Genomic DNA, 25,148 nt, shown 5'->3' on the forward strand with positions numbered 1-25,148 from the left:
TTAGAGGAAGACGACGTTAGAAAAAGAAAAGGTTAGGATGAGGAATTATTTGTCGTAAAATGGCGACTTCCGGTTAATTGGCTTTACTCTCTAAAGCCTTGTGTCCACGATGCTAGAAATTGGTCCGAGATCTCGGAGAGAGAAAGAATTAACCAATCACATTTAAACAATTTAGTCACATGATCAATGCGATTGGTCAATTCTTTCTTCATCCGAGATCTCGGACGGATTTCTAGCATCGTGGACACTGGGCTTTAAGCCTTGTGTCCACGATGCTAGAAATTGGTCCGAGATCTCGGAGGAGAAAGAATTAACCAATCACATTTAAACAATTTAGTCACATGATCAATGCGATTGGATGATCTCGGATGAAGAAAGAATTGACCAATCGCATTGATCATGTGACTAAATTGTTTAAATGTAATTGGTTAATTCTTTCTCTCTCCGAGATCTCGGACCAATTTCTAGCATCGTGGACACAAGGCTTTAAGTCCACTCTATTATAATTACTTGTGATTAATTGTAAATGGCTGCGTTCAGCAGACTCAACAGTTTTGCAACCGTTTTATGATTGTCTGCTGAGATAGGACCATTCTTCTAGATCTAAAAGTATGATCCAATTAGCGCGAAGGAAACTTACAACAGTTGCAAAACAAACGTTCTGCTGAACGCACCCATTGATAAACGATAACACATGAAGTTCTGATGAAAGATGGAGAGAGGTATCAGTAAAATACTTGACATATCGTGGAGATTTGGAGGTGAGACAATAGTTTGGATTATAAACTGAAACCATTATCGCTTGTCATATTATATTCTTAGGTTATTCATGTCTGAACGACTATAAGTGTGTTATAAATACAAATACCTGAATTTGTATTAGATTTTTATTAGATCTATTAAGAAATAAAAATATTCTATTTTTAACTGTTATACGTCGGTAATATAAAAATTGTATGTATTTCCATTGTAAATCTTATACATTCAGATCAACTTCAATAATAAACAATTAATAATAAACAAAATAATATAATTAATATAATAAATAAATAATATGATATAATTTTATATAAATTAAATAAATGTTATTTTCAAAATTGTAATTTTATAATAGATTATATATTCTCACAATGTTAATCTTATTAATGAATAACTGCTATTTTTTAATTCTTTTAGTGACTACAGCAAGTAATGATTGCGACAATGTTGCAAAGTCATTTCTACAACTTAAGTTATGTCTTGAGGATGATGGTATAGTCAAGAATGTGTTTACTGAAATGACAATAGGACAATTTTACAAATTTCTACATGATTTGGAAAAGGCAAAATATAATCTTGATTTATTGTTGTAAACAAATATATGCAGATTAAGACATTATATGTAGATATTGCTTATATTAAGATGTGTTACATTTAAAACTTAAGCAAATGTTTTTGAAAAAATTTGTTATATATATTTTTTTATGATTTTTGTTATTTAAAATAAAAATATTTATTATCTTAAAAATTTAATTTATTTCTAGTAAGATAGTAATATTTTGAATATCATTGACCAAGATCCTAATCTTAATATTATTCGTTTCAATAATTAATATAAAACTTACATATATCGTAGATAATAAATTGATATTATTTGTTATCATTTTAACATCAAAAGAACATTTAAGATATCATTTTGATATTAAAATGACAACAAATAATGTCAGCTTGCTATCTGAGATGGTTTAGTTTATAATCATTAGGAAATTATAATAAATATTAAGTTAAATAAGAAATTATAAATATTCGGATTTTTACTTATAAATTTTAATTTGTATAACATGTATGTTTAAATGCTGAACTAAACTGGAGCTTAAAGAATGAAGGAGAATTTTTCTTTATAAAACAAAATTAAATAATTTTAAAATTTTTTATATTCTAACATTATAATTATGAATCATAATTGTAAAGTGCAATCCAATTTTATTCCTTATATTTTTTTTAATTTCCATCTCAGCTGCAGTTTAGTACAATTTTTATATATTGTATATGTTTCAGGTTTATATATATAATTTTTTGACAAGTAATTAAATAAATATGATAAATAATTAAATGGGTAAAAGAACTTCAAAAATTTTTATTAAAAAGTTGGTCAACTTCATCACATTTGCACTAGTTTTTATTATTATTGTTCCAATATCGTTATAAATAGTTTTGCAAAGCCTCTTTTTTAAAACGGTGTAGAAATGAAGTTAATATATTGTCATGGATCAACATATTACAGACGGTTAATATATATATATATATAATAAATATATATGTATATAATAAATAATGATCACCTAAGTATCTAATTGATAACATAGCTTTTTTAAAATATAGGCAAATATGTTCACTGTAAACATGTATCACATTATGACTACGTTATAAATATTTGATTAAAATTTAATCAAAAGATCGGAATTGAAAAGTTAAATAACTTATACCTTAAGAGATTGCTATTCTTCCTTTCTTTAGAAAAATATATACAGACTTTATACATTTATCGCTTTTTGATTAATAAATCATTCTGCACATAATCTTCATATCTTCATGCTTATCCAGTAATAAAAGAAATATGTACAATTCATTGTTACATTTTCTTGAAACAATTGTATTATCAATATCCGCCCAAATTTGCAGGCTTGGTTGCGAAGAATGTATAATCTGAAAACAATATACAAATAAATTTCTTAATCAAATACGAAAATCTTTCTATTCGTGAAATAATGAATGCACATATTATCCATATGTATACATTTATAGGTGCGATAGGTTTTATAAGAAACAAAATGAGTATGTGTCAACAGCAAATACAAAAGTGAGAAACTTTATTTATTCTTCAACAATATACATTCATGGTTAACCATTCATATTTCCCGGCTTAACAAAATCATGTAGTCATAATTAGGAATATTAAGAAGTAATTTAACAATACTATTCTTTGTAGCAATAAATATGTTTTTATATAAAAAAGAAAAAAAAAGATTTAACATATTATGTTTTGTTAACTAACAATAAAGTTTATCAAATGCCTACATTATTTATTATAAAATTTGTAATATTTCCATAACAAGGTTAATAAAATATTTAAAATCTAATCTGATGAATATTTATTAATGATGTACTATTTGGAATGACTTCGGCCCAATTATTTTATATTCGATTCTGCTACACATACATTATATGTATTCTCTATGTGATTTTATAAAAGATAAAAAATGTGATATATATAAAAAAATGAATTCGGACATAAAGTTCGTCACTTTAATATAAAAACTGTGTTATAAAATACTACTAGGATATCATCGAATCATGAAAATAATAATGATGAGCCATATATCAAGCGCATTCCAAGCAATAAATATATCAATAAGCTATCTATAACAGAATAGTAACACGACATTTTCAATCTTCTCAATTTAAAATTCTCGTAATTGAACGAATATGTTAGAGCAGATACCCGTTTGGAAAAATTTCGTCTTGTGAAAAGGTCTTGCGACAGGATTGACAGCTCTAAAAACCTTGCATCTAGGAGGAAGCGGACTGAATACAACACCTCTTTGATTATTAGGCTCTGCTAATGCTAATGCAGGATTTATTGGTTTGGATGATGAACTCTCTTGTAGTTTCAGTGCGTCTAGTTGCAAGGACTTGCCTCTTTCTGCTTTTTCCTGAATAGATTCTAACACAGGTTGAATAGCACCGAGCAATGGTCGTTTGGACGGTTCTGCAGACCAACATTGTTCCATTAACGTCCAGCATTCCTCGTCAAAATGTGACAATCTTTCAGGCCTAAGTCCTAATGTAAATACACTCGCTTAACACTTCATGTAACGTGAGTACGTGAGTACGTAATAATAAAAAAGGTAAATAGGAACTTGAATCAGTAAATACTGTCATCAGCTCAAGAATAATGACATACATTCTTTGTTGAATTAAATTTAAGAGATCTGCATTATATAAATTTTAATATGATTTTTGTTTATTGTAAAATGTAATACGAAATTGATATGTAATAAAATATTACCTTTCCGTACGTTTGTCCATAATTGCTCCTTATTATGAAATTGTTCAAATGCGTATGGTAATCGAACCTTCCCAGCACATATGTACCAAAACAAGATGCCAAAGGCATAGACATCGACACTACTATCGTAATGACCAGACAGGAGTTCCGGTGCCATGTGGATCGGCGTTCCTACGATACTGCCCGACATCATAGCTTCGGTAATACAAAATCCGAGATCGGTTAATTTAGCTCTGTTTTCTATATCAAGTAAGACATTCTTTAGTTTGATATCACGATGTACCAGACCTTGCGAGTGAAGATAGCGTATTCCTTCTAACACATCTATTGCTATTTGTATACGTTCAAACCATGAAAGACCAGCGTGTATACCACAGTATAAATCACGACTTAACCGATCAGTGATTAAGAGAACTGCGGTGCCCAATCCGAATCCTCCGCCGTACGATTGATCTACAACAGATCCGCGAAGTTTCACTATCCTTTTGTGGTCTGGTATTGACCTGGTATAATAAACTTCCATCGCGAGATCGTTCCAATGTCTCTCGTCCGGTGGAATAACGGATTTTACCGCGCATGGACCCGGTGCTCCGCCCCAACCATCGCAAGCAAATACTACACCATACTGTCCTCTGCCAATCTCTTTGCCGTAATAAGGAATGCCAAAGCGAATCGCATCCATCATCGACGTAGACTCCAATGCGAGTTTAGCTAACTTAGGTGCGTGATATTTTCGTATAGCTATCCTTTGCTCCTCGGTTCTTTCTAGCTTCCCTGAATAATAGTTCTCTAAAGATTTCAAAGCAGTCTGGAAAGCGTCATGCGATGATTTTAGTTTGTCTTTGAATTGCGTGGAAATTGTCTTTGCCAATCTTGCTGCTGATAAAGAATTCAAGATATCGACAGTAATTTGCTTCCTCCAAGCCGCGTTCAAAGTCGGAGTGGGGGTCCATGGCAGCGGTAAAGATCTGAAGAGCTGTCTCAATCTTTCCAAGAATGAATGCACTAAAGATGGTGACGAATTATGCAATTCCACATTGTATGCCGCGGAGAGTATTTGCTTTAAGGCATCGCTAGCTAGCAGGCTGCTATCGTGTTCGTAAGTCTTTTCGAGACTTAATAAACAACGTTGAAGAGTCCCAATAAAAGTTTCCCGAAGACAGTTGACCGAATTTACGAGCTCCTTTGCGACTTTTTCGCCCAAGCGACCTAACACGAATCGTTGAACTTCCGATGTCGCGACGCGAACAGTAACCGTCCACTCTGCTCGTTCACTATTATTGGATGGAGCAGTCTGATACTGGAAAATATCATCGGTGGATCCTAATATATCGTCTTTCATCTCCTGAATAATATATTGTATTAATTCAGTCAATTGCATTTGCTGCTCATTAACAACCTTCATTAGATTATCATAAAGTTCGTTTTCTTTTTGTTGAGCGTATTGTATTCTTCTAGGAGTGATCTGTATTTTTCGTGCCATGTCAAATGCACTTAAAATAAATTTACGTAGACTGGTCGTGTGTATTTCATTCAAATAAGTACTTGCATTAATCAAATAGCTTTGCAAGCAGGCACGCGTAAAATGCAAAACGCGGTCCGTTTTTTTGCATGAATCCACTAGATCGCTTGAATTATTAACGTATTGCTCGCCGACAAGCCACGTTAATTGATGAACTTCCACAGACTCTTCCATTCCTAGGAATCCTAAACTGCTTAACTGATCTAGCCACGTTAGACCGAGTGAATTCATTTTGTCAATATTAATACTATCATCACTTTTCGACTCCTTAGACATGCTCGACACTTCTATCCGACTTTGCAGGCTATGCTGCTCAGATTCAGTCAATTCTGCATCTGTGCCATCCAGCAAAACGTTAGCTAATGACGATATGAATAAAATTGGATTATAAGGATAAGTCTCTTTCAAATCTCTCAATTCTTCCAAATTTTCCTCAGTCAACGGTTGTTCTCCAAGAGCATAAAGAAAAATAGGTAAAATTTTCAATAGACCTTTAGCAAGAATTTTTACTACACCGTTGTTGGGGACAACAAATATTTGAACACCTTCTTTCAGGATTGCTTGATCTAACTTCACTTCGAGCACTGTAGGACAATTGATATCTTCGTTCATCGACTTTTCCAGATCTTCGAGAGGAAGTGTGCTCCATGACTTTTCGTTTGCCTTTAACGTCTCGACTACTTCGTACTCTAAACCTAATGTGAGACTGACATGATTTGTACGACCATAAGTAATCTTGACCCATCTCCATGAATCGTTAGATAGTGGTAAAATATCAGCAGAAAGCAAATTATTGACCAGTGAAGCTTTGGCTTTATTGTCTTGCCCAAAAATAACTATTGCAGGGGAATTATCAAGGATGTGTGTCACTCTGTCCAAGGTCAACGGTGGCAGCAATTCCTCGATAATATTCTCTACAAGAAATATCATATAAATATCATATATCTAAGATTCATTACCATAAGTATCATATAACTAAGGTTCATTAGCATAATGGATTTATCAATTTAAGCATCAAATATAGACAATTACCTCCAGGGAAAAAGTTTTCAAATTTTATTACTTCTAACGTACGTTGTGTTTCCTCAAGTATATGTCGTAGCTGATTCCTGTTCCTCTGATATCTCTTGAATTCTTGTGGTAAATTGCTTACCATTTTTCCCAAGTAATTTCAGTATACATTCCACAAAATGGTCAGACCCTATCAACATTATTAAACAATTAATTAAATCACAGAAATTATTTCTACCAATACATATTTATAAAGAACCAGACTCAAAAATATAAGCATTATGACAATGCGTTAAACATTACATATATCAGTATATATTCCTCAAATTATGAATGAAACTTAATAGGTTATAGCGCATGCATGCAAATTTATCACTTTCGTCAGCAGCAATACATATATCTATGGAGCTACGATCAGACGCAGATGTAAATAATGTTATGAATCACGTCCGAAAATAATACTCGCGTTCACAAGACTGTTGAAAAATCTCAGCGTTAATCAAATGAGGATTGAGGATACGGGAATTCCTCTCGGCAGAGAACTGTCACCGCTCCGTGGTCGGGAGTCGGGACGAGCATTGTTTTTCCGCATGATCAAGACCGATGCTTAGCTCACCAGCGTAGAATCTCTCGCGGTCACAGCCATACGAGCGCGAGAGGAAGATCGCCAGGTCCGCCAGGTTATCCGAGCACAGGCAATCCGGACGACAGTTCATTCACAGCGCTTACGCGAGACCGCCGCTTACCGCGTGTCGCAATTTCGAGACCAAAACGTACGTCGCCGACGCATGCTGTCGACTGAAGTGCAGACGCTTCCCAGACCTTTCGAGACTTCGGGGGGGTGAACATGCATGCCTTCGACGCGACGCGCTGTGCTCTCTGTGCTCTTAGAAAAGAAAGCGCGAGAAGCTGCGCGATAAAGATGCATGTCCACTTTAATTAATTAAACTATTTTTACGCGCCCGCGCGACCCACCCGCACCGTATCTCAGGAAAGCCTGCACGTGTCACCGTCAGCTGTTAAACTAGCTGGAAAAGCTCCATAGCAAAAATACAAAAAATCGAAGTAAAAAAAACTTGGTATCTTTCTCCAGAAAAAAATCAAAGTATATAAACAATGTAAATAATACTATCAATCGTTTCTATCAATGTATATTAACTTTATTAATCTCGGTTTAACTTAGCGTTTATCTTTTTCTAATTCTAAGAATTAAATAAAGATAAAGAATTGAACTAAGATTTAAAGTTATCATACAAGATCCAGTTTCACAACTCACAGTTAACTCTTAACCGAGGTTCAACTTGTTTCTCATCTCTTTCCAATTTTAAAATTGGAAAGAGACAATGAATAAGTTGAACCTCGGTTAAGAGTTAATCGTGAGTTGTGGAACTGGATCTCGTATGATAACTTTAAATCTTAGTTCAATTCTTTATCTTTATTTAATTCTTAGAATTAGAAAAAGATAAACGCTAAGTTAAATCGAGATTAATAAAGTTAATATACATTGATAGAAACGATTGATAGTATTATTTACATTGTTTATATACTTTGATGAAACTATCGAATGTAAGCTATTAGTTGAATGTAAAGAGGCAGCAACAGAAGCATAAGTAAAACTTGTTCTAGAAGGCAAAAATTGAGATAATGAAATATAAAAGGAACGTAAATTGCCTCTTTTGTGTTTCGTTGTCTCTCAATTTTAATTTGCCTCTTAAAAACTTCATTTTCTTCTTATGCACTGAGAGAAAAGTGTTTGTGACTATATAATTGCATTGATAAAATAATGGAGTTAGGAATTCCATTTTTATATATTATAGTTATTATTGCTATAATATAATATTAGTATAATAATAATCGTATATGTATATACGTTTTCCCAAACATGAACAAATTTTACTATTTAAAATAATTTCAAATATTAATATAGTAAAATATATCAAGATACAAATGTGGTAAGTAAAATAATCATTTTTATTCAGTAAATGCAATCGCAATTGTGTAGTAAATACAACTATTTTCTTAAATGTACTTACTATTTATATGATAATATAACAGCTAAAAAGAATATTATGAAAAACCTAAAGATTTTAAAGCAGTGCACATATTATGTGATTATTATTAAGTACAATTGATTATATTTGCGTGATTAAAATAATAATCATAAATATTCAGTCGTCTTAAAAAATAACTACAAATTATAATTAGATTATGATAATTGCAACCATTTTTTTCTCGTAGTGCATTTGATTTACACTCCGATTTTTATTTTCATCAGGGAATTTTGAATCAAAGCTTCGTGACTTGAATTAAAAAAGTATCTCTCGATGAATACTTATCAGTAAAAACCTATTTTAGAAGGATTATCCCGAACGTTCTATTATTCGGTTTAATTAATTATAATTTTATAATTACAAAGTACATAATTCTTGGTTTCGCTCTCTCGACTTTATATGCTCCAAATATTTCAGCAATTATTAATAATTTTAGATGTATGTTTATTAAATTTTATAGCCCTACAGATATAAACACGCATATCATGTATACATAAATGTATAATCGACGACTTACGATAGTCGTTATCTTTTCGATGACTGCTCTTGGCGCGACTCCTCGGTCGCGATGCTGACTTTATTAAGACACGAACTATTCTCTCCCTCCTCATCGTCCGATTGACCGAATATTTCTATCCGATTAGGTTTACCACCATCGTCACTGCTTAAATATTTATTTGAACTGCTTAAATATTCATTTAGAAATACTTTCATGTATTGCTAAATGCGAACGTCAATATAAACCTTCGTTTCAATTGGATTGGTGGGACAATGTACCGTTCCGTTAATTATGTATGCGTTAACGTCACTCGTCGCGATTAGGGATAAGTACAAACCAAGAAAGGAGAACGTAAACAAGACTCCCTCATTCGTATAGATAATGCTACGCGACGGCGATATACTCTTTGTATATTTGTAGAAATTGAGCCTGCTGTATAGCCTTCTACGCTAATCTTCCTGTTCTATTAAGCTCTCCCTTTTGTTTCTCCAAATCAACTCTTAAGCGAAATTTGCAAATAAAAGATAAAAATGTAGAAAAGTTGCTAACATATGAATCTGCTCGGATAGACGCAGAAGCGCGATTGCAAATAAAAACCGTTCTCATTGGATGACTTCGACCAAAGTTTGAGCAATTTAATCGGTGATTAATTAATAACAATCAGCATGCGGCGAAATTTCTAGCTACACCTTTGACGAAAATAAAAATCGGAGGGTAAGTCTAATTCGTCTTTGTTGTCTCAATTTTTACCTTTTATAGAAGCTTCGTTTATATTTTTGTCCTCTTATATATTCGACTTTACACTCTGATTTCTTTTTCCGCCAGGAAAACACATAATTCGTCGTCGTTAATTTTTTTTTATGCGTCAAACTACAAAAAATGAGTGAAGAAACCGATAAAAATCTACCGTTAATCAGATAAATATAATATATATTTTTTTATCACGAAACGATAGATTCTGCTTGATTTCTGCTGGCTATCTGCTGTAAAATTATACAATCTGACTATAAATACTTCTTGACAAATGAATCTTCAATCAAGTTAATGGAAGTTTTGATATATCGAAGTCAACCACACATGAAATATTTAACTTACACAAACGTCGTTAGTTTGATTTTTTGTATTTTTTTCTAGCCTTCTAGCGATCACAATTTATATAAAATCTCATTTTTTATTTTTGCACATAATAAAAATTTATATAAAATTTATTCTCTCAAATTTACTTTTTTTAAGAACATTTATTTTTCAAGACGTGTGCATTTCACATAAAGTAATCGAGCTTCGCGAATACGCAAATAAAACAACATATATGTATGTATAACATATATGTATATACTGCAGACATATCATAAGAAATAAATCATGAACCAGACGTAATTGTGAATCATCCACGCTTCATTTCGCTCGAGAGATTCCAGTAAAATCTGCTTGATAAAATTATTTTGTTCTCATTACGTCGTATATGTATATACATCTGTTGATCTGACGAATAATCGCTCCGACCTTCGTGGAAATCTCCATTATGCTATCAATCATTTCGAATGCTCGCGCGCTGTCAATAGGATCTCATGGAAACGGCCTTTCACCCTCTTCAAACATAACCAAACATAACCCCTGAAATTGTACGACCCCGCCATATCTTTCCTAAACAATCACACGATTTTGATGTTTCTCATTATTTTCCATTGAAGTAGAGTGATTCTTTTACAGTTTATCGGTCTTATTTCTGATTAACTGAAATGGCATCGGCTTTGGAATCTATGGTAGTCGACGAAAAACAGCTTCCTGAGAAGCCGGTAGACAGAGAAAAGGTAAAGGCAAGATGATAACAAGTGTTTTTCAGAAATGTTTTTCTCATGGATTTAAGTGCTTTTTTTAAATCGTAAATGCGATAATATTACACTTGTTTGCATTTCAGACGTGTCCGCTTCTACTGCGAGTATTTTGCAACACCGGACGTCATCATAATATAATGGAGTATAGCAGAGGGAATGTGCCTTCAAATGAGCTGCAGATATATACATGGTAATATTATCATTATTTGTAACGGAAGAGAGACTATAAGATTCTATCTTATTATGATTCTTAATAGTTTGATGTCAACTCCATGATTAATTTTCAATGTGCTCATTGCTTCCTGTTTCTAGATTTTTACCACTTTTTATTTCTGCCTTTTTCCCTCTTATCCCATTTCCTTCTGTCATCTGCTGTGAAAGTTGACGAAATTCGAAGAAATTAAGCGATATGTAACAAAATACATATGATTAATGATATAATAATAGCGAAGATTGGAAAAAGCAATAGATAAAGAGAAATAGGAAGCAAAGAACATATTATAGGTTAGCCTTTGTGTGTGTGTGTGTGTGTGTGTGTATGTATGTGTGTATTAGAAGTCATCTCTAATTTTAATTATTTCTCTGTATGAAGGATGGATGCAACTTTGCGAGAAATTACTGGCTTGGTTAAGGAAGTGAACCCGGACGCTCGCAGCAAGGGAACATACTTTGATTTTTCATTAGTGACTCCTGAATTACGCAATTCCGGTTATCGCATGCGTGAGATTGGTGTTACGTGTTCTGGACAGAAAGGCGCAGACGATAACAAAACTCTAGCCCAGGCAAGGTAATATAAATTTCAATTAGAAACAGATGATTCTTTCTTTTATAAGCATTTACATATTATCATGTACGTGTTTTGTATGTGTTACAGATTCACAATAGGAGATTATCTTGATATATCAATAACGCCGCCGAATAGGATGATGCAACCAGCAGTTAGACGCGGTGGTTTACGTCAATATTAATTTAATAACTTTAGTGTTTAAGTTTCAACAAGGACATTTCTTTTATAAGTAAAATAAAGCATATGTCATTACTGAAAAGATTTCCTAAACTTTTGTATTTATAAATCAGAGCTGTCCAGAATAGGTACTTTTGGCTTGAAATTGAAATATGTAGGTATTCATGTCTATTATTGTTCTTCTCATTTTATTGCTGTTTTGTCAGCGAGCAACAGTCGGTCTCAGAGACACTAGTCTGAAATCGTTAAAAGTTTTTGACCTGTATCGTTCACTATGTTTAAAAATATTATATTGCGAATATTATAATATCATTCATAATATATTCTACTGTAAAAATACATGAATTTTATATACAGGCTGTATGTACAAAAATCCCGGATTCCTTAATTATCTTGAAAAATAAACATTTTTCTGAAAAAAAAAAAAAAAACGTTTCATAAAAAAGTTGTAGGATTTAAACCACATAAAAATATACTACTAGTGTAATAAGTAAATTCGAATAGTATAATAGTGATGGAGAAAATTTCATTAAAATTACACTGAAATTTTATTGATGATGCATAAAATTAGTTCTAGAATTCATAAAGGAAACTTTTTAATTATAATTTTATCGTCTATCCTCTGAAATATGATGCTAATCAATAATACTTATTTTTGCAATATAAAATTTCAGTGTAATTTTAATGAAATTTTCTCCACCACTATTACACTATTCGAATTTACTTATTGCACTAGTAGTATATTTTTATGCGGGAAAATGATCCATTTACTAATCTTATCACAGTTTGATTTTATCATTTTTTAATGAAACGCGCTATTTTATTTCAGAATCTAATAGTGGTGTGGCGATAGCTCTTCAAAACACTATAATAAAGTCTTTTTCAATCAATAGTTTTCGAGTTATATATAAGATCTTTAAGGGAATAGTCCATTTTTATACTTAAGACTGTCTTAAATGCTGTCTTAAAAGATGTCACGAATCAATCAGAGGCCAGTATTCGTAGGACGATATTCATAATTCGTTCTTACTTTAAGGCTGTTTTAAGTAATATCTTAAGAATATGGTTTCTGATTGGTTCATGATATCTTAAGATTGTATTTAAGACGGTCTTAAAATACGAACGGACTATGAATACCATCCTATAGTTTTAACTGTAATAATCGATTATGAATATCAACCTAATTTTCTACTTTCAACTACCTTCAGTTCAAACGACTGAACGCGCCGCGCGTGGCGCGCTTGTCCGATCGCCATGACAGTTTCGAGCGCGTCGGTTCTAAACGCGGATGGGGCATGAATTTTCCGCAATAAATCGCGAATTTTACTCGTTAAAAGTGCATTGATGTGCCGGAATTTATTGCTAAAGGAAATTCGTTTGCAATACGTGGCCTTAGATGGTCGTCCATTAACCTAGTGACAAATCTGCAATAGTACGTATATGATAAAAGGGACGAGTGCAGTTTATACATTCGTCGTGTAACAAAGTGAATTCTACCTCGTATTTTCGCGTATCGTGGACAGTAATCGCGAAGTAGAGTCGCGATTTTTGTGTTCCTTTCATTCCAAAATAAATCATGCGATCGACTTTCGAAGTTTGTTCAGTAGCAATTAAATACTCGTGTTTCCTTGGTTTTTCAATTCCTCGATGAAGCTCATGCGCAGCATTTCCAACAAAAGTGAAGTTTGCGATGAATTAACGGAGCAAATTGTAAATCCTGTATCGCTTTTTGCCGGTGAGTAAAATTAAATTGATTGGTAAAAATGAAGATGAGGGGAGCAATAACCTCTTCCAATAACCTTGAGCTTGACGTATGTTATTATAAGGCCTGATGAGTTACGTTGAGTAAGGTTCAACCGGTCGTTTCTTATTAAAAAGTTATTAAATATACAAAATAAGTTTTAAGAAATATAAAATGTAAATGCTATTTCAAAAGGATTTTTACACATTTTTTATCCTTTACTTTAAAACAAGTATATATAAAAACTTGAAAACGCAAGATCAAAAATAGATTTAGATGTATAAATTAATTAAAGCAAAGAATATATATTGGGATCACAAAATATTTTCTGCTATAATTAAATTAATTATGAGTTCCATGTATCCATTAAAAGGTTAATTAAAATTATTTGTATACGAATTGATTACGCTTTATTTCTTCTAATATTATTAATTTCATTAAATCTAGTATATTTCTCAAAACTTATTTTGTTAACATTTTAATAAGAAACAACGTTGGTAAAAATTCCTCAAGGATCCACAATTGCTATTATATTTGAAAAATACTTTTTATGGATTTCGTGAAAAAGTTATTTATATATATATATCATTAAATATATTTATAAATATTTAATTATGAAAAATAAATTAATTCAAAGATTAATAGTAATTAATTAAGATTGAATGGTAATTTAAATTTTTTAACGATAAATTTTCGATAAATTTTTTAACGTCGGTATATTTTCCGATTTATACGATAGTTGGTAAAACAGATTTCTATTGTGCAGATTTACGTATAAGTTTTTCATTGCCATCAGTAAATAAAATGAAAAAAAGGTCTTTGAATTAATTGTAGGTAACTATACAAATTTTGATCTTCTGAAAGTTGACAAAATCAGTTAGATAAAATTGATAAATTTAATTTAAATAGAAACAAGAACTGACAAATATCTTTGATAAAATATAATGTATATATTTTTTAAATTACCATTTAAGATTAATTGAATATGTTATATGAAGATTAAATCTATTATACAAAAGCTCTTAAAGATTAAAAATATTATGATCCTACTATTGGATTGGTATCATTGGATAACTGTTTATCATTTATTCTAATTTACTATATTAAAATGAAACATTTTATTGCAGCAGTATAATATTTTTAAATAATTATATTTAGTATTTAATTTCAAGAACTTTTTTTAGAAATATTTTATATAATTCAAAATGTTTATTTTGCATTGTTTATTAAAAGATATGTGTTACAGTCATTACAATGCCATTATTGATCAGAAGATCAAATTCACAATATATATTTCCTTTATCTTTTTTAAATAAAATATTAAATATATTTTACAAATTAAAAATTATTTCGGAAGATATATATAAGATACGATGTTGTCACTAAATATTTCTTTATCTGGTCGAAGTTAATTAAATCTCCTGGCAAGATTATCAAGAATATCATATTATGTAACATTCTGATATTGGCTATTTTCACTGGCATTTTGAACGAATGAATAAAAGGGACGTAAAAAGTGATGACCGTGTATTTAAATCTTGTTTGTAGACGTTGCGTACCAACAAAAAATCAGAAAAAAGCAAAGTGTAGGGGTTGATATGTCAGATTAAGCATCTGTAACTGACAAGCAGCAACGCTTCTCTCAAGAGATTTCGTTTGCATGTAATATTACAACGATACGATATTATATATTATATGCGGCCAGAAAATAAAATAATTTAAAATATGGCCAATTAAAATAAAATTTATAAATTGAATATTATTTTATTAATATCTTTTATTCATAAATTTTTAAACTATATTTTATATAAAGTTATTGTCTGATGTAAATGAATCTGCATAGTTTAAAACTGTTAGAACGTTTCAAAGAATAATTAATAAACTGATAAAATTAATGGAATTAATTTGTTAATATGTTGTATGCGTTGTTGAAAGAAAAGTTACTGGCATATTTATGTTATAATTAAAATGTTATATTATATATCGCAAAAATATTTTCTTTCGCGTGTATCATATATAGTTATATAGTGCACTATAAGAACGTAAATTATAAATTTGTTACTATATATTTTTATTATGAAAACTCAAGCTTTCTTATTACTTAAAACGACTAAATTGTATTTTGTTTAATAACAATGTTTAATAATTTTTTGTTTAGTAACAATTATAAATTGTCGGGAGTTTAAATTTATCAAATTCAACCCTTCATTATGTGTATCCATAAGATACATTTTGTACACATTAGGCAGTTTCTACATCGGTTATTGTTGGCGCTTGTAAAGTGGGAGAAGCGCAAAACGGCGGAAAGATTGTGGGGTGGCTTCTTACCGCAATCACCTGCGGCTATTTTAAAGACACTTCCACTTTAATTATACCAAACCGCTCTCGCGATATTACGATATTATGATATTACGAAGCATAAGCCGGGTCCCGGAGATTTAGGGTCGCGGAAAGTTTAAACTGTGCACACCCCAAAAACCCATCCCAGTCCTCCCGTTACGATTTCTCCTCGACCGTTATCTAACTTCGACGATAGCGTTACTACCGCTTTCGTTTTTCAGTATTGCCGGAAAATACCTACCTCTCCCCTGAGTAAATATGGTATATAAGCTAAAACGTAAGACTGTTGGGGCGATAATACGGAATATCTAATGTAGCTGTGCAATACTCTTCTACAATAGTATTATATATGTACGCTCTGCTAGATATAAAACATATGAAAATTTGATTCGTTAATTGTAATATATTATAAAATTATATTATACAGTTCAAATTAAATCCCAATTTATTTCAAATTAAAGATATTTTATCAGATTTGTTATAATTGCGAAAAAACGTTGCAACAAATATATAAATTATATTATATTACAATTAAATATTATTATTTTATTGTCCAATAATATTATCACATATCAAGAAGAGAGTTTAACATAATATTCATAATCTTCTTATCTTTATATCACAAAGCTTAATATATTCTTTTTCGACGGATGTACTAATAATAGCATATTATCTCATCAGACTTGCTACTGTAAAATACGCGCTATGTGGTACAGAAAAAAATTTTAATGAGAAAGTAAAGTTTAAAGCACTGGGGAGATCTATAGAGACGGTAGAGTGGATTTGGCGTGCATTAAGGGCCGCACCTTCTCTCGAAAATTCGCGGGTGTAATCAGTAATCAAATTTATTAGTTTCTATTGTCTTGGGGGGCGAAATTCTTTTCCGATTTTATGGCGTGGAAAGACGATATAATAAGGAGAGAGCCGCCTCGAGCGAAGCTGCGAGTAACGAGGGAATAAGAATGGCTAGGCGGGGGTGGCTTCGGGGGTGGCTCGGTTTCTCGGCAGGAGGAGGGTAAGATTTACTGGACTCGCTAGTGGCCGCCAAGTTCGTAAGGGATGTCTTCTCGAAAATATTAAAGCGATATAATGTGAGTACGCGAGAACTTAAACGAGCGTTTTAGAGAATGAGAAAATTGCTTATCGAATTGTTATTTAAACATAGAAACTTATTCAGAATTATATACCTTTTGATTTCTGTTGTTTATTTTTAATTATTCTAAGCAAATTAGAATATTATCTACTTTGCTTTATAAAACACTTATGGCTTTTTAATAATTTTTAGTTCGATTTTTTTAAATTTACAATATTTTGTTAATACTTTCAATTATAAATAATAAAATTTTTCCTTTAATTTTTCCTTTACACATCTTTTTATATTGCTATTGACAAAATTTATTTTTTCGTGTCAAAACATATGTGCGTTTTTGTGTATTTTTATTTATTTTCACTTTTTTAATTATTTGTGACAAAAATGGTTATATAATGATTTATACGTATTGCGAATAGATAATAAGAATTTTATCAAATTAAAAAGTGCATGAATTCTGAAGCAAATGTTGAATTCGTTTTACCCATAAAGTTTGTAAGAATATATATTACGGAAATCGCGAGATCAGAGAAGAATGAAGGCAATAACTCAAATTTTCCAGATTTATTAATTTCCGAAAGAGCGTAGCACCGGTGCGGTGACAAGAAATCTGTTGACTCAGGAACGCGAAAGGTGGCCGTAATAAAAATAAATATTTCCAATGTATGCGAACCGAGCGGGACGAGCGGGAACAATAAAGTACGGGGGTTGCGAGGGGCGAAAAGGTGGTGGCGGGCACGACGTCGTTTCCCGCTTGTATGCTCCATAACGATATATAAAGCCGACATATTTCCGAATAAATCGTTTTTTTCAAATCTCTTGCATAGAACGACCGATAAACTCAACGTGGATAGCTCATGCTGAGGGGGTCGTACCGATACTCTCTCCGAAGCCGAAGCCGTTTTCTGCTGTGCTGTTGTACGGATTTTATTCGGCCATCGGTATATTTATGGATGATCGTGTGCGTACGGCGTTGTACAGATTTGCGAAATGATTTACGCCCGTTTTTCGATTACGCCACCTCTCTGCGGATCCATAATCGGAGATATATGTAATCCACATTTGTCCACAATGGAATTTCATTATTCCGAATTTATGGACAGCGAAATATCTGTTGTCACCTTTGTCGTTCTTAATATCAGGTATTCATAGAAACAAACGATTTTCTGTCCACAAACAATTTTCTAAAATTATTACGTTGAAAGAGAGTTATATTAATTTTGTAATTACATATATAAAAGGTGATTGATTTTTGTTAAATGATTGCAAAGATATTAATAAGACATTTTTCATTAATTGGGAATAATAGCTCTAGTAATTTAAGATAGAACATTATTAACTTACAATGTTTTAATTCTAAATATTATCTATGCATAAACATAGAAGTTTGAATTTCACTATTAATATAGTCTTTAGGGGATTATAATTTCATATACAACACCGTTGGAGCTGGAGTTAGGGCGCGATATAAAAGCAGAAACACAAATCTCGGTCGGTTTCGGGCGGTTGCTTTCCAAGATCTCGGTAATGGACCCCGGATATACTCCTGAAGTGGATGTTTCCTGAGTCTGAATCAGCTTTCTAATACCAGCTGCTCACGATATAGACACATTCGTTATTTCACATTAGTATTTGCAATGTAAAACGATATTAAAGCATAGTGATGTTTCGATGAGAATATTAGGTATATAGATACACTGTTTATAATATTGATGTTATTGAATTTTCGCGATTTTATTTTTCTCGATTATTTAAATTCACAATCAAACCAATTTTTATATTATTATAAAAAATATAATAATATCTATATAATTTTATAATATATAAATTATCTCTCGATCTCTTTCTCTTTCAATATCTGAATGACATTTTAAAAGCATATAAAAATGTATTTTTGTTTCTGAAAAGATTTGTATTCTATCGAGCTGTATTGTTTGGTATTCCAGCAGTGTCGATGATGTTTTACCGATAAGTCGTAGGTGGTTGTGCTTCTTTTTTTCCGAACCCAGCAGGCTGTAATGGACCGCAACATCTTGCGGAGCAGTTCACACACCCGTCTAGCTTTTTTCCCATCCCTTTGTCATTTTGTCTCAACCTCGCAGCCAACAAGAGAGTAAAAACTCGTATCATGTGGCCGACAATGTTTATGCGAGTTTCTTCTACTAAGATTTCTTTTCTCGCGTGAATTTATTTCATTCTATAAATTGTTAGTACTACACTGTTACATCTATAGAGTCAAATTTAACTATCGTTTTGGTAAAAAATAATGATACATTTAGTAGAAACAGTGGCGACTCACGTTAGGTTAAATTTGACACTATAGATTTAACAGTGTATCATATTTTTTTTTAATATTATCCTTCGATAAAAGTTTTTATTATGAAATATCTAATAAGATCCGAGCATAATTTTATCTTGATAATCAAAATTATTATTAAGTTTTACATTAAAATAAACTAACTGTTTGTCAAAATATTACGAAAACGCGAGAATATTAAAACATTATTTTAAAATCAGTAAGTCGCGTTTCCCCTTCTCATAAGCCTTCCCTCATCTCCCTCTTGATGAAAGGCATTAACACCATGTTGTTTATGAGGCACCGTAAGAAACCAACGACGACGACAAGAGATTTAGGGGTGAATCGAGAGACGAGACGTTGCGGGAAAACAAATGGCGCCGGGGATTCTCTGCGATAAAAAATTGCACATCTGTTTACATTAATACCCAGTCATTAGCAAGTCTTAGTGTCAAAATTCCAAGTCGCTGTCTTCGAGATCGCGTGGAAGGTCTCAACAGACAAATGCGATGGATCGGCGCGCGGATCGTCGAAATACAGAAGTGAATCTTTTGATTAATTACATGTCGGTGAAAATAATTTTAACTACGAATAGTCTCTTACACATATTTTACAAAGTCTTTGATATCATTTGTTTAGTTCTTTTTCAGTAATACAAAAAAAATTTGCATATATGCTATAAATATGATATACTATTGATATGATATATGTATATATATATATATTGCTGATGAATTTTTAAATGTATTGTATAAATTATTATTTAATTCTTTTTTTATTTAAAGAATATTATCATATCAAATTCACTAATTAAAGTGTTTAAATATTACATATAAAATTGACAATATCTTTATTAATACTGCTTTCAAGTTTTCATTTTCTCCATTCTATGTGACAGTTTAATAGTAAAGATAGATATCTCATAGTTAAGCGATAGAATATGAAAATTTGAAAGTCGTATTAATGAAGGAAATATTAATTTAACCAGTATTAAGAACGTTGTATAATACATTCGAAATAAGCGATATATGTTCTTTCACTTATAATTAAATTAATAAAAACTGCAAATATATCCTGAGTTCAGTTGTTCAGTTCTCAACAGAACATGTAAATCAAAATAAGTATCTATAGTATACATAATCCACAGATCTAAATTTTATTAATAAATTACTCAGAGCACAATATTTTGCAGTTCCTCTTGTCGCTTTACGGCTTGTCCAATAAATTTATCTTTACAGAACAAACGATTGTTTTCCCAATGAGTCCAGAATAAGGACACGAACGGAAATGAGGAAAGGGGTGCAAGAGAAAGGGTGGGAAAACAGGAAGGGAGGGAGCGAACGAATCCGTCGCGGGCTCGAAGAATGAGAGAATAGCGAAAGGAAGAAAGGTGGAGGAAGAGATAGAAGAGGGAGATGGGAGACATCGAAGGACGACCCGGGCGTTCATCGGACATTTATCCAATTAACCGATTCGAGTCGAGTAACCGGGGGTCAGGAGATCGTTCTGATACCTATACACACGCCTACACATACATGCCTTTTCGCGTTCCTCCGCGGGATCGTTCGTACGGATACCAGAGAAAGCTCCATTACGTATATATACCTAATGCCGAATGTTGATCTGTTATGTTTAATTACAGGGGCTGATATTGACGGGTCGGTATGTGCCTCGAAGAGGAGAAACGCGGCGCCGCGGAGGGCGGGCGGGGAGAGGCGGGGAGGGCGGGATTGGTTCCGGTTGCTTGTTCGCAAAGTCACCCCTTTCTCCGTGCGGATCCGAGCGGAGGAGGAAGCGACGGAGGCGCTCGGGCACTGTCGAACGAAATGGCCAGCAATATTGTCGTCGTGGTCCGGGGGATTTGCGTGGGGCGGATCGGAAGGGGTTGGCAGGGGCCGCCCGAGTGACACGGGAAATTAATTATACGCTCCTGGAAGTCCTGACCTCCGATAGAACACCCGAAGCAGACTGCACCGTTCGCGATCCCCCGCGTCTCTTTCCGCCGCGTCGCGTCGCGACCGTTCTCTTATTTTCCGATGATGAGAATCGGCTTCGTTTCTTTTCCCGTGAGCGTTCCGACGCGCCGGTGGCATCGATATGTCGGAGACATCCTTTGAGATGTCTACCTTTGTTTGAAACTATATAATGTCTTGAAATCAAAGGGTCACGAGATTCAATTTAGATTAAATTCTGACGACAAATAACTATGAGAGAACTGATAATCACTTGAGTAATAACTATTGAGTAAAAATATTGGGTCTATTTTTCTCTGGCTGAACGAATATACATTTTTGGAACTTATAAAATAAGATAGATATATAAGGTAAACCCGGCAAGTACGTCGCACTGGGATTACGTCGTAGAAGTCAGAAAAAATAGAAGGAGTGGGGGTAATTTTCTCGCAACTACTCTGTTACATGCTTTTATGTTATATTAATATTGAGTTATAATTTTAACTTTTTACTGTTAATATTAATGAAATTATTGTGAGTTGAATCAATTTGTCACTATATAATAAGTAGCGCCGTCATAAATTATAATCTACATAAAATGATTACTGTAGGGCGTGTAAAAGACCTAGTGGTTATTTCATGATACATACGTGTAGAGGAATAGTAAAGCATGTTGTATAGCAAAATACAAGTGCTTTGCTTTCGTATTCTTTGTTTATAGTTTGTTGTCTTGTATATCCCATCTGTTTGGGATATACGGCATTTTTAGCAGGTGGGATTTATGCCCAAAGCATACAAAGTGTGCAGATTGAAATCAGTACACTAAATGCAATAAACGCATTACATGAAATATGTACCTCTTGTCATAACACTTCTAATATATAATATGTAGGAAGATTGTAATTATTATTTATTACTTCATATACATATTTATCATTTTTATTCCTTAATAAAACTTTATAAACGCATTTAAGTTATTGTGTCATTTTACGTTTTATTTATATGTATTATTTATAAATTTTTCATGAGCCGTACATACTATAGGATATATGGCAAAAATGCAAGGGTTTCAAAAGGGTTTATTTTTTAGTATGAAAAATTAATATTTCGGATTCCTAATATTTTTTTCATAGTAGTAGAAAGTATGAAGTTTTTACTGGTATAGTTCATTTGCCTTAAACATGGTAAATAGTACTTGATAAATTAAATCTCCCTTAGGTGCGGCGTATATACCGAGTTTGCCCTATATGTTTGACATTTGATGAAAATGAAAAAGAAAGTGTATTGTCTAGTACAAGAATGAAAAACAGATCTATTGTGTGTGTCATGATCTACTTCTACTCCAATATAAATTCGTTTCATATTTTGAACTTAAAATTGTGAACAGTGAAGTATCCTTAAATATCTTCCGAGAGCAATGAATGCACCGTAGTGTTAATATTGGTTATAAGTTAACTTCCATACTGTAATTGTGACAACGCGATATTACATACAGCGCGATATTACATAGTGACAAAGTTATTGAATCGTCGAAGGAACCGCAACAATGTATATCTATTTATTTTGCGTGCCCCACGGTGACGGGGTTTGCAGGAGAATATTGCATTTCCAGTCTCCGCAAGCCATCTCTCTTCATTTGTCTCCTTCCGACGTCGACTTCACCCCCCGGATTCTATAATCCGCTTACGGCATGGACTCATTACACAGCTCACATTATTAATACCGCGTATAACGTATTCTTATTAGTTATTCTCGGAAGTATAAAGTCAGCTCTCCTTATCCGCATAGCTGACACTGTCTGCTTGCTCTGTGAAACTCCGTTAGAATTTGTTACCGTTCCTGCATTACATTCTCTGTGGTGATACTCTCGCGTCCTTTCTATCATTTAATATCATGACATTGCTGTTAATAAATATATCTATATTATTAAAATCAAAGATTGTTATATGTATATCATGGATTTTTTAAAGAAATGCTTCTGTAGATGAATATTTATAAAAAATCCTATAATTTTCATACACTCTCTTATCATTTCAGATTTTATAGCTTGCATTTAACGATAATCATAATGTCTCGGACAATCGATCGAAAAGAGTTGTCTGTTGTCAAAAGTAATAATCCGTCGCATATAAAATGTAATTTCGATAAATGAAACCTAGTTGCTCGTTTGTGCTTTATTGTTGATATAAGGATAACGCATAAAAGCGCTGGGTATGCATGTCATCTGGCGTTAGAATTCAGGATTGGGGTCTCAGGCATAGATTAGGATGCGTCGTGTTCACATGCCGGCGCGCTTCTTAGACACGGCGATGGCAAATAAGGCAGTCGGATTCTAATTGCCAGTCATAAATCAGGGACAACACCTGCACGATTCCGAAATGTTTATGGAGGCGGTGCTGTTACATCCTTCATTAGAAGGACGAACGGATGAAATGACGAACTGATTCAAGTTTAACCGACGCGCCGTGACATTAGTATTACTAATTACGTTCGGCAATCAGTGGCACGTGTTATCCCGACGATTTTGTACGACTGTTGTGTCTAAGAATTTCTCATTTTATTATTTCACTAGTCTTTATGGTACATCAAGAAAATAGAAAAGATATTTTGCCTTTTTTGAAGATGAAAGATATTATTTATGTTATTATTTATGTTATTATTATGATATTATTTATTCTCAACGAAAGATAAACGAAATAGATAAATGAAAATAAATTTTTAAATATCGTCTAGTAATTCTACGGGAATAGATGCATAAATTCTTATTAACACAAAAATCAGAAAAGAAGTATTAGTTAATGAAGGAGAATCTGAATTTCTTTGTCTATTATCCGTCTCGAAGCAAAAGGATAAGGCGAATGTTGTATCATAACGTAACTCACGCAATGAACAAGGAGGGATTCGAACAATCTCTTTGCTGGCATTTTCCTGCCGAGCTCCGAATTAGTGTGGAATTAGCCGGAGACACGACGACAGGCAGAGATTAGCGGATATGTAAATTAGGCATCTTCTTCGCTGCGCTATTTGTCATTTTTACTGAGTGATTTAGTCAAAAGGCCAGTTATCTCGAACTGCGAATGAGAAGATGAAGTTGAGCGTTTTAATTGTGTGAAATTAGTACCTATATTGTTGTTTGCAAGTATAATAATATTCGCGAAATTTATTAAAGACAAATGCATCAATGTATCTATACATGTGATCTGTGATCTGTGTATGATTTCTTATTCTTGCTATTACATGTAAATGTAAATATATTTAATAAAAGTATATTTTATAAAAGTAGACATATTTTTTTAACATAAATATATCTACTTTTATAAAATTTTAGATAAATCGTAATTTTATATTTATATAAGCTATCGCAACTTTTTATTTTCATGGTAAATCTTTAAAAAAGTAGATGTTATATTAAATTTTAAAACACTTTTAATCATTACAAAGATACAAAAATCTGAACAGTTTTTTTGTTATTCATTTTTTATTTTTAGTATTAATTTGTTTACATTTAATTTGTTTTCCTTTCAATTCTCTGGCAGATAAAATGAACCATCGCGCGATTTGGCTAAAAGTAAGTTTTAAGTCAGTAGATTAGTAGTGAGTTTTTTTCTCTTAGAATAGCTGTGCCGATTTTCGTCGAGTGCGGGATTGTATTAAGTGCGTTTCGCAATGCACAAAGCCGCGGCCTCCAGGGAGTGGCAATCGACTCTCTTTGAGAAGTACCAAAAAAGTAAAGGGGGACAAGAGTGAGTCCGACAAAAATAAGAATAGTAAATAATGTATTCGAGTAATAGGGGCGGCT

At 32.6% G+C, this 25,148-nt stretch overlaps 3 protein-coding genes across 6 annotated transcripts; 2 read left to right on the top strand and 1 right to left on the bottom strand.

Moving 5' to 3' along the window:
• Positions 1-500: 500 nt before the first annotated feature.
• LOC108731046 (COMM domain-containing protein 7) lies at positions 501-1,360 on the top strand. Its single transcript, XM_018461101.1, has 3 exons — positions 501-526; positions 686-761; positions 1,177-1,360. Exons 2-3 carry the CDS (start codon positions 713-715, stop codon positions 1,350-1,352), a joined length of 225 nt encoding a protein of 74 aa, XP_018316603.1. The 5' UTR covers positions 501-526; positions 686-712; the 3' UTR covers positions 1,353-1,360.
• A 1,108-nt stretch (positions 1,361-2,468) lies between these two features.
• Ripk5 (receptor interacting protein kinase 5) lies at positions 2,469-7,340 on the bottom strand. Of its 4 annotated transcripts, none has more exons than XM_018461172.1 (5): positions 7,198-7,340; positions 6,603-6,771; positions 4,049-6,484; positions 3,677-3,820; positions 2,469-2,685 (listed from the first exon to the last, which is right to left on the bottom strand). In XM_018461172.1, exons 2-5 carry the CDS (start codon positions 6,724-6,726, stop codon positions 2,639-2,641), a joined length of 2,751 nt encoding a protein of 916 aa, XP_018316674.1. In that variant the 5' UTR covers positions 6,727-6,771; positions 7,198-7,340; the 3' UTR covers positions 2,469-2,638. The 4 variants fall into 4 exon arrangements, with proteins under 4 accessions (XP_018316674.1, XP_018316673.1, XP_018316671.1 ...); XM_018461171.1 differs by having other exon boundaries at positions 3,578-3,820; XM_018461169.1 differs by lacking the exon at positions 2,469-2,685 and having other exon boundaries at positions 3,401-3,820.
• A 3,201-nt stretch (positions 7,341-10,541) lies between these two features.
• Positions 10,542-11,986, top strand: Bin1 (histone deacetylase complex subunit SAP18). The gene is made up of 4 exons (XM_018461053.1): positions 10,542-10,942; positions 11,050-11,156; positions 11,559-11,753; positions 11,841-11,986. Exons 1-4 carry the CDS (start codon positions 10,871-10,873, stop codon positions 11,932-11,934), a joined length of 468 nt encoding a protein of 155 aa, XP_018316555.1. The 5' UTR covers positions 10,542-10,870; the 3' UTR covers positions 11,935-11,986.
• Positions 11,987-25,148: the final 13,162 nt, after the last annotated feature.

This window comes from Mycetomoellerius zeteki, unplaced genomic scaffold (assembly GCF_001594055.1).
Source record: "Mycetomoellerius zeteki isolate Tzet28-1 unplaced genomic scaffold, Tzet1.0 scaffold12, whole genome shotgun sequence".
NCBI classification, from domain to species: Eukaryota; Metazoa; Arthropoda; class Insecta; order Hymenoptera; family Formicidae; genus Mycetomoellerius; species Mycetomoellerius zeteki.

Excerpts from the sequence above, each read along its gene's own strand:
- LOC108731046 (XM_018461101.1), top strand. The coding sequence starts at position 713 with ATGGAGAGAGGTATCAGTAAAATACTTGACATATCGTGGAGATTTGGA. Across the intron at positions 762-1,176 it reads CATATCGTGGAGATTTGGAG|TGACTACAGCAAGTAATGAT; the intron begins GTGAGACAATAG and ends TAATTCTTTTAG.
- Ripk5 (XM_018461169.1), bottom strand. The coding sequence starts at position 6,726 with ATGGTAAGCAATTTACCACAAGAATTCAAGAGATATCAGAGGAACAGG. Across the intron at positions 6,485-6,602 it reads TGAAAACTTTTTCCCTGGAG|AGAATATTATCGAGGAATTG; the intron begins GTAATTGTCTAT and ends TATTTCTTGTAG. Across the intron at positions 3,821-4,048 it reads ATGGACAAACGTACGGAAAG|GACTTAGGCCTGAAAGATTG; the intron begins GTAATATTTTAT and ends TATTTACATTAG.
- Bin1 (XM_018461053.1), top strand. The coding sequence starts at position 10,871 with ATGGCATCGGCTTTGGAATCTATGGTAGTCGACGAAAAACAGCTTCCT. Across the intron at positions 10,943-11,049 it reads AGCCGGTAGACAGAGAAAAG|ACGTGTCCGCTTCTACTGCG; the intron begins GTAAAGGCAAGA and ends TTTGCATTTCAG. Across the intron at positions 11,157-11,558 it reads GAGCTGCAGATATATACATG|GATGGATGCAACTTTGCGAG; the intron begins GTAATATTATCA and ends CTCTGTATGAAG.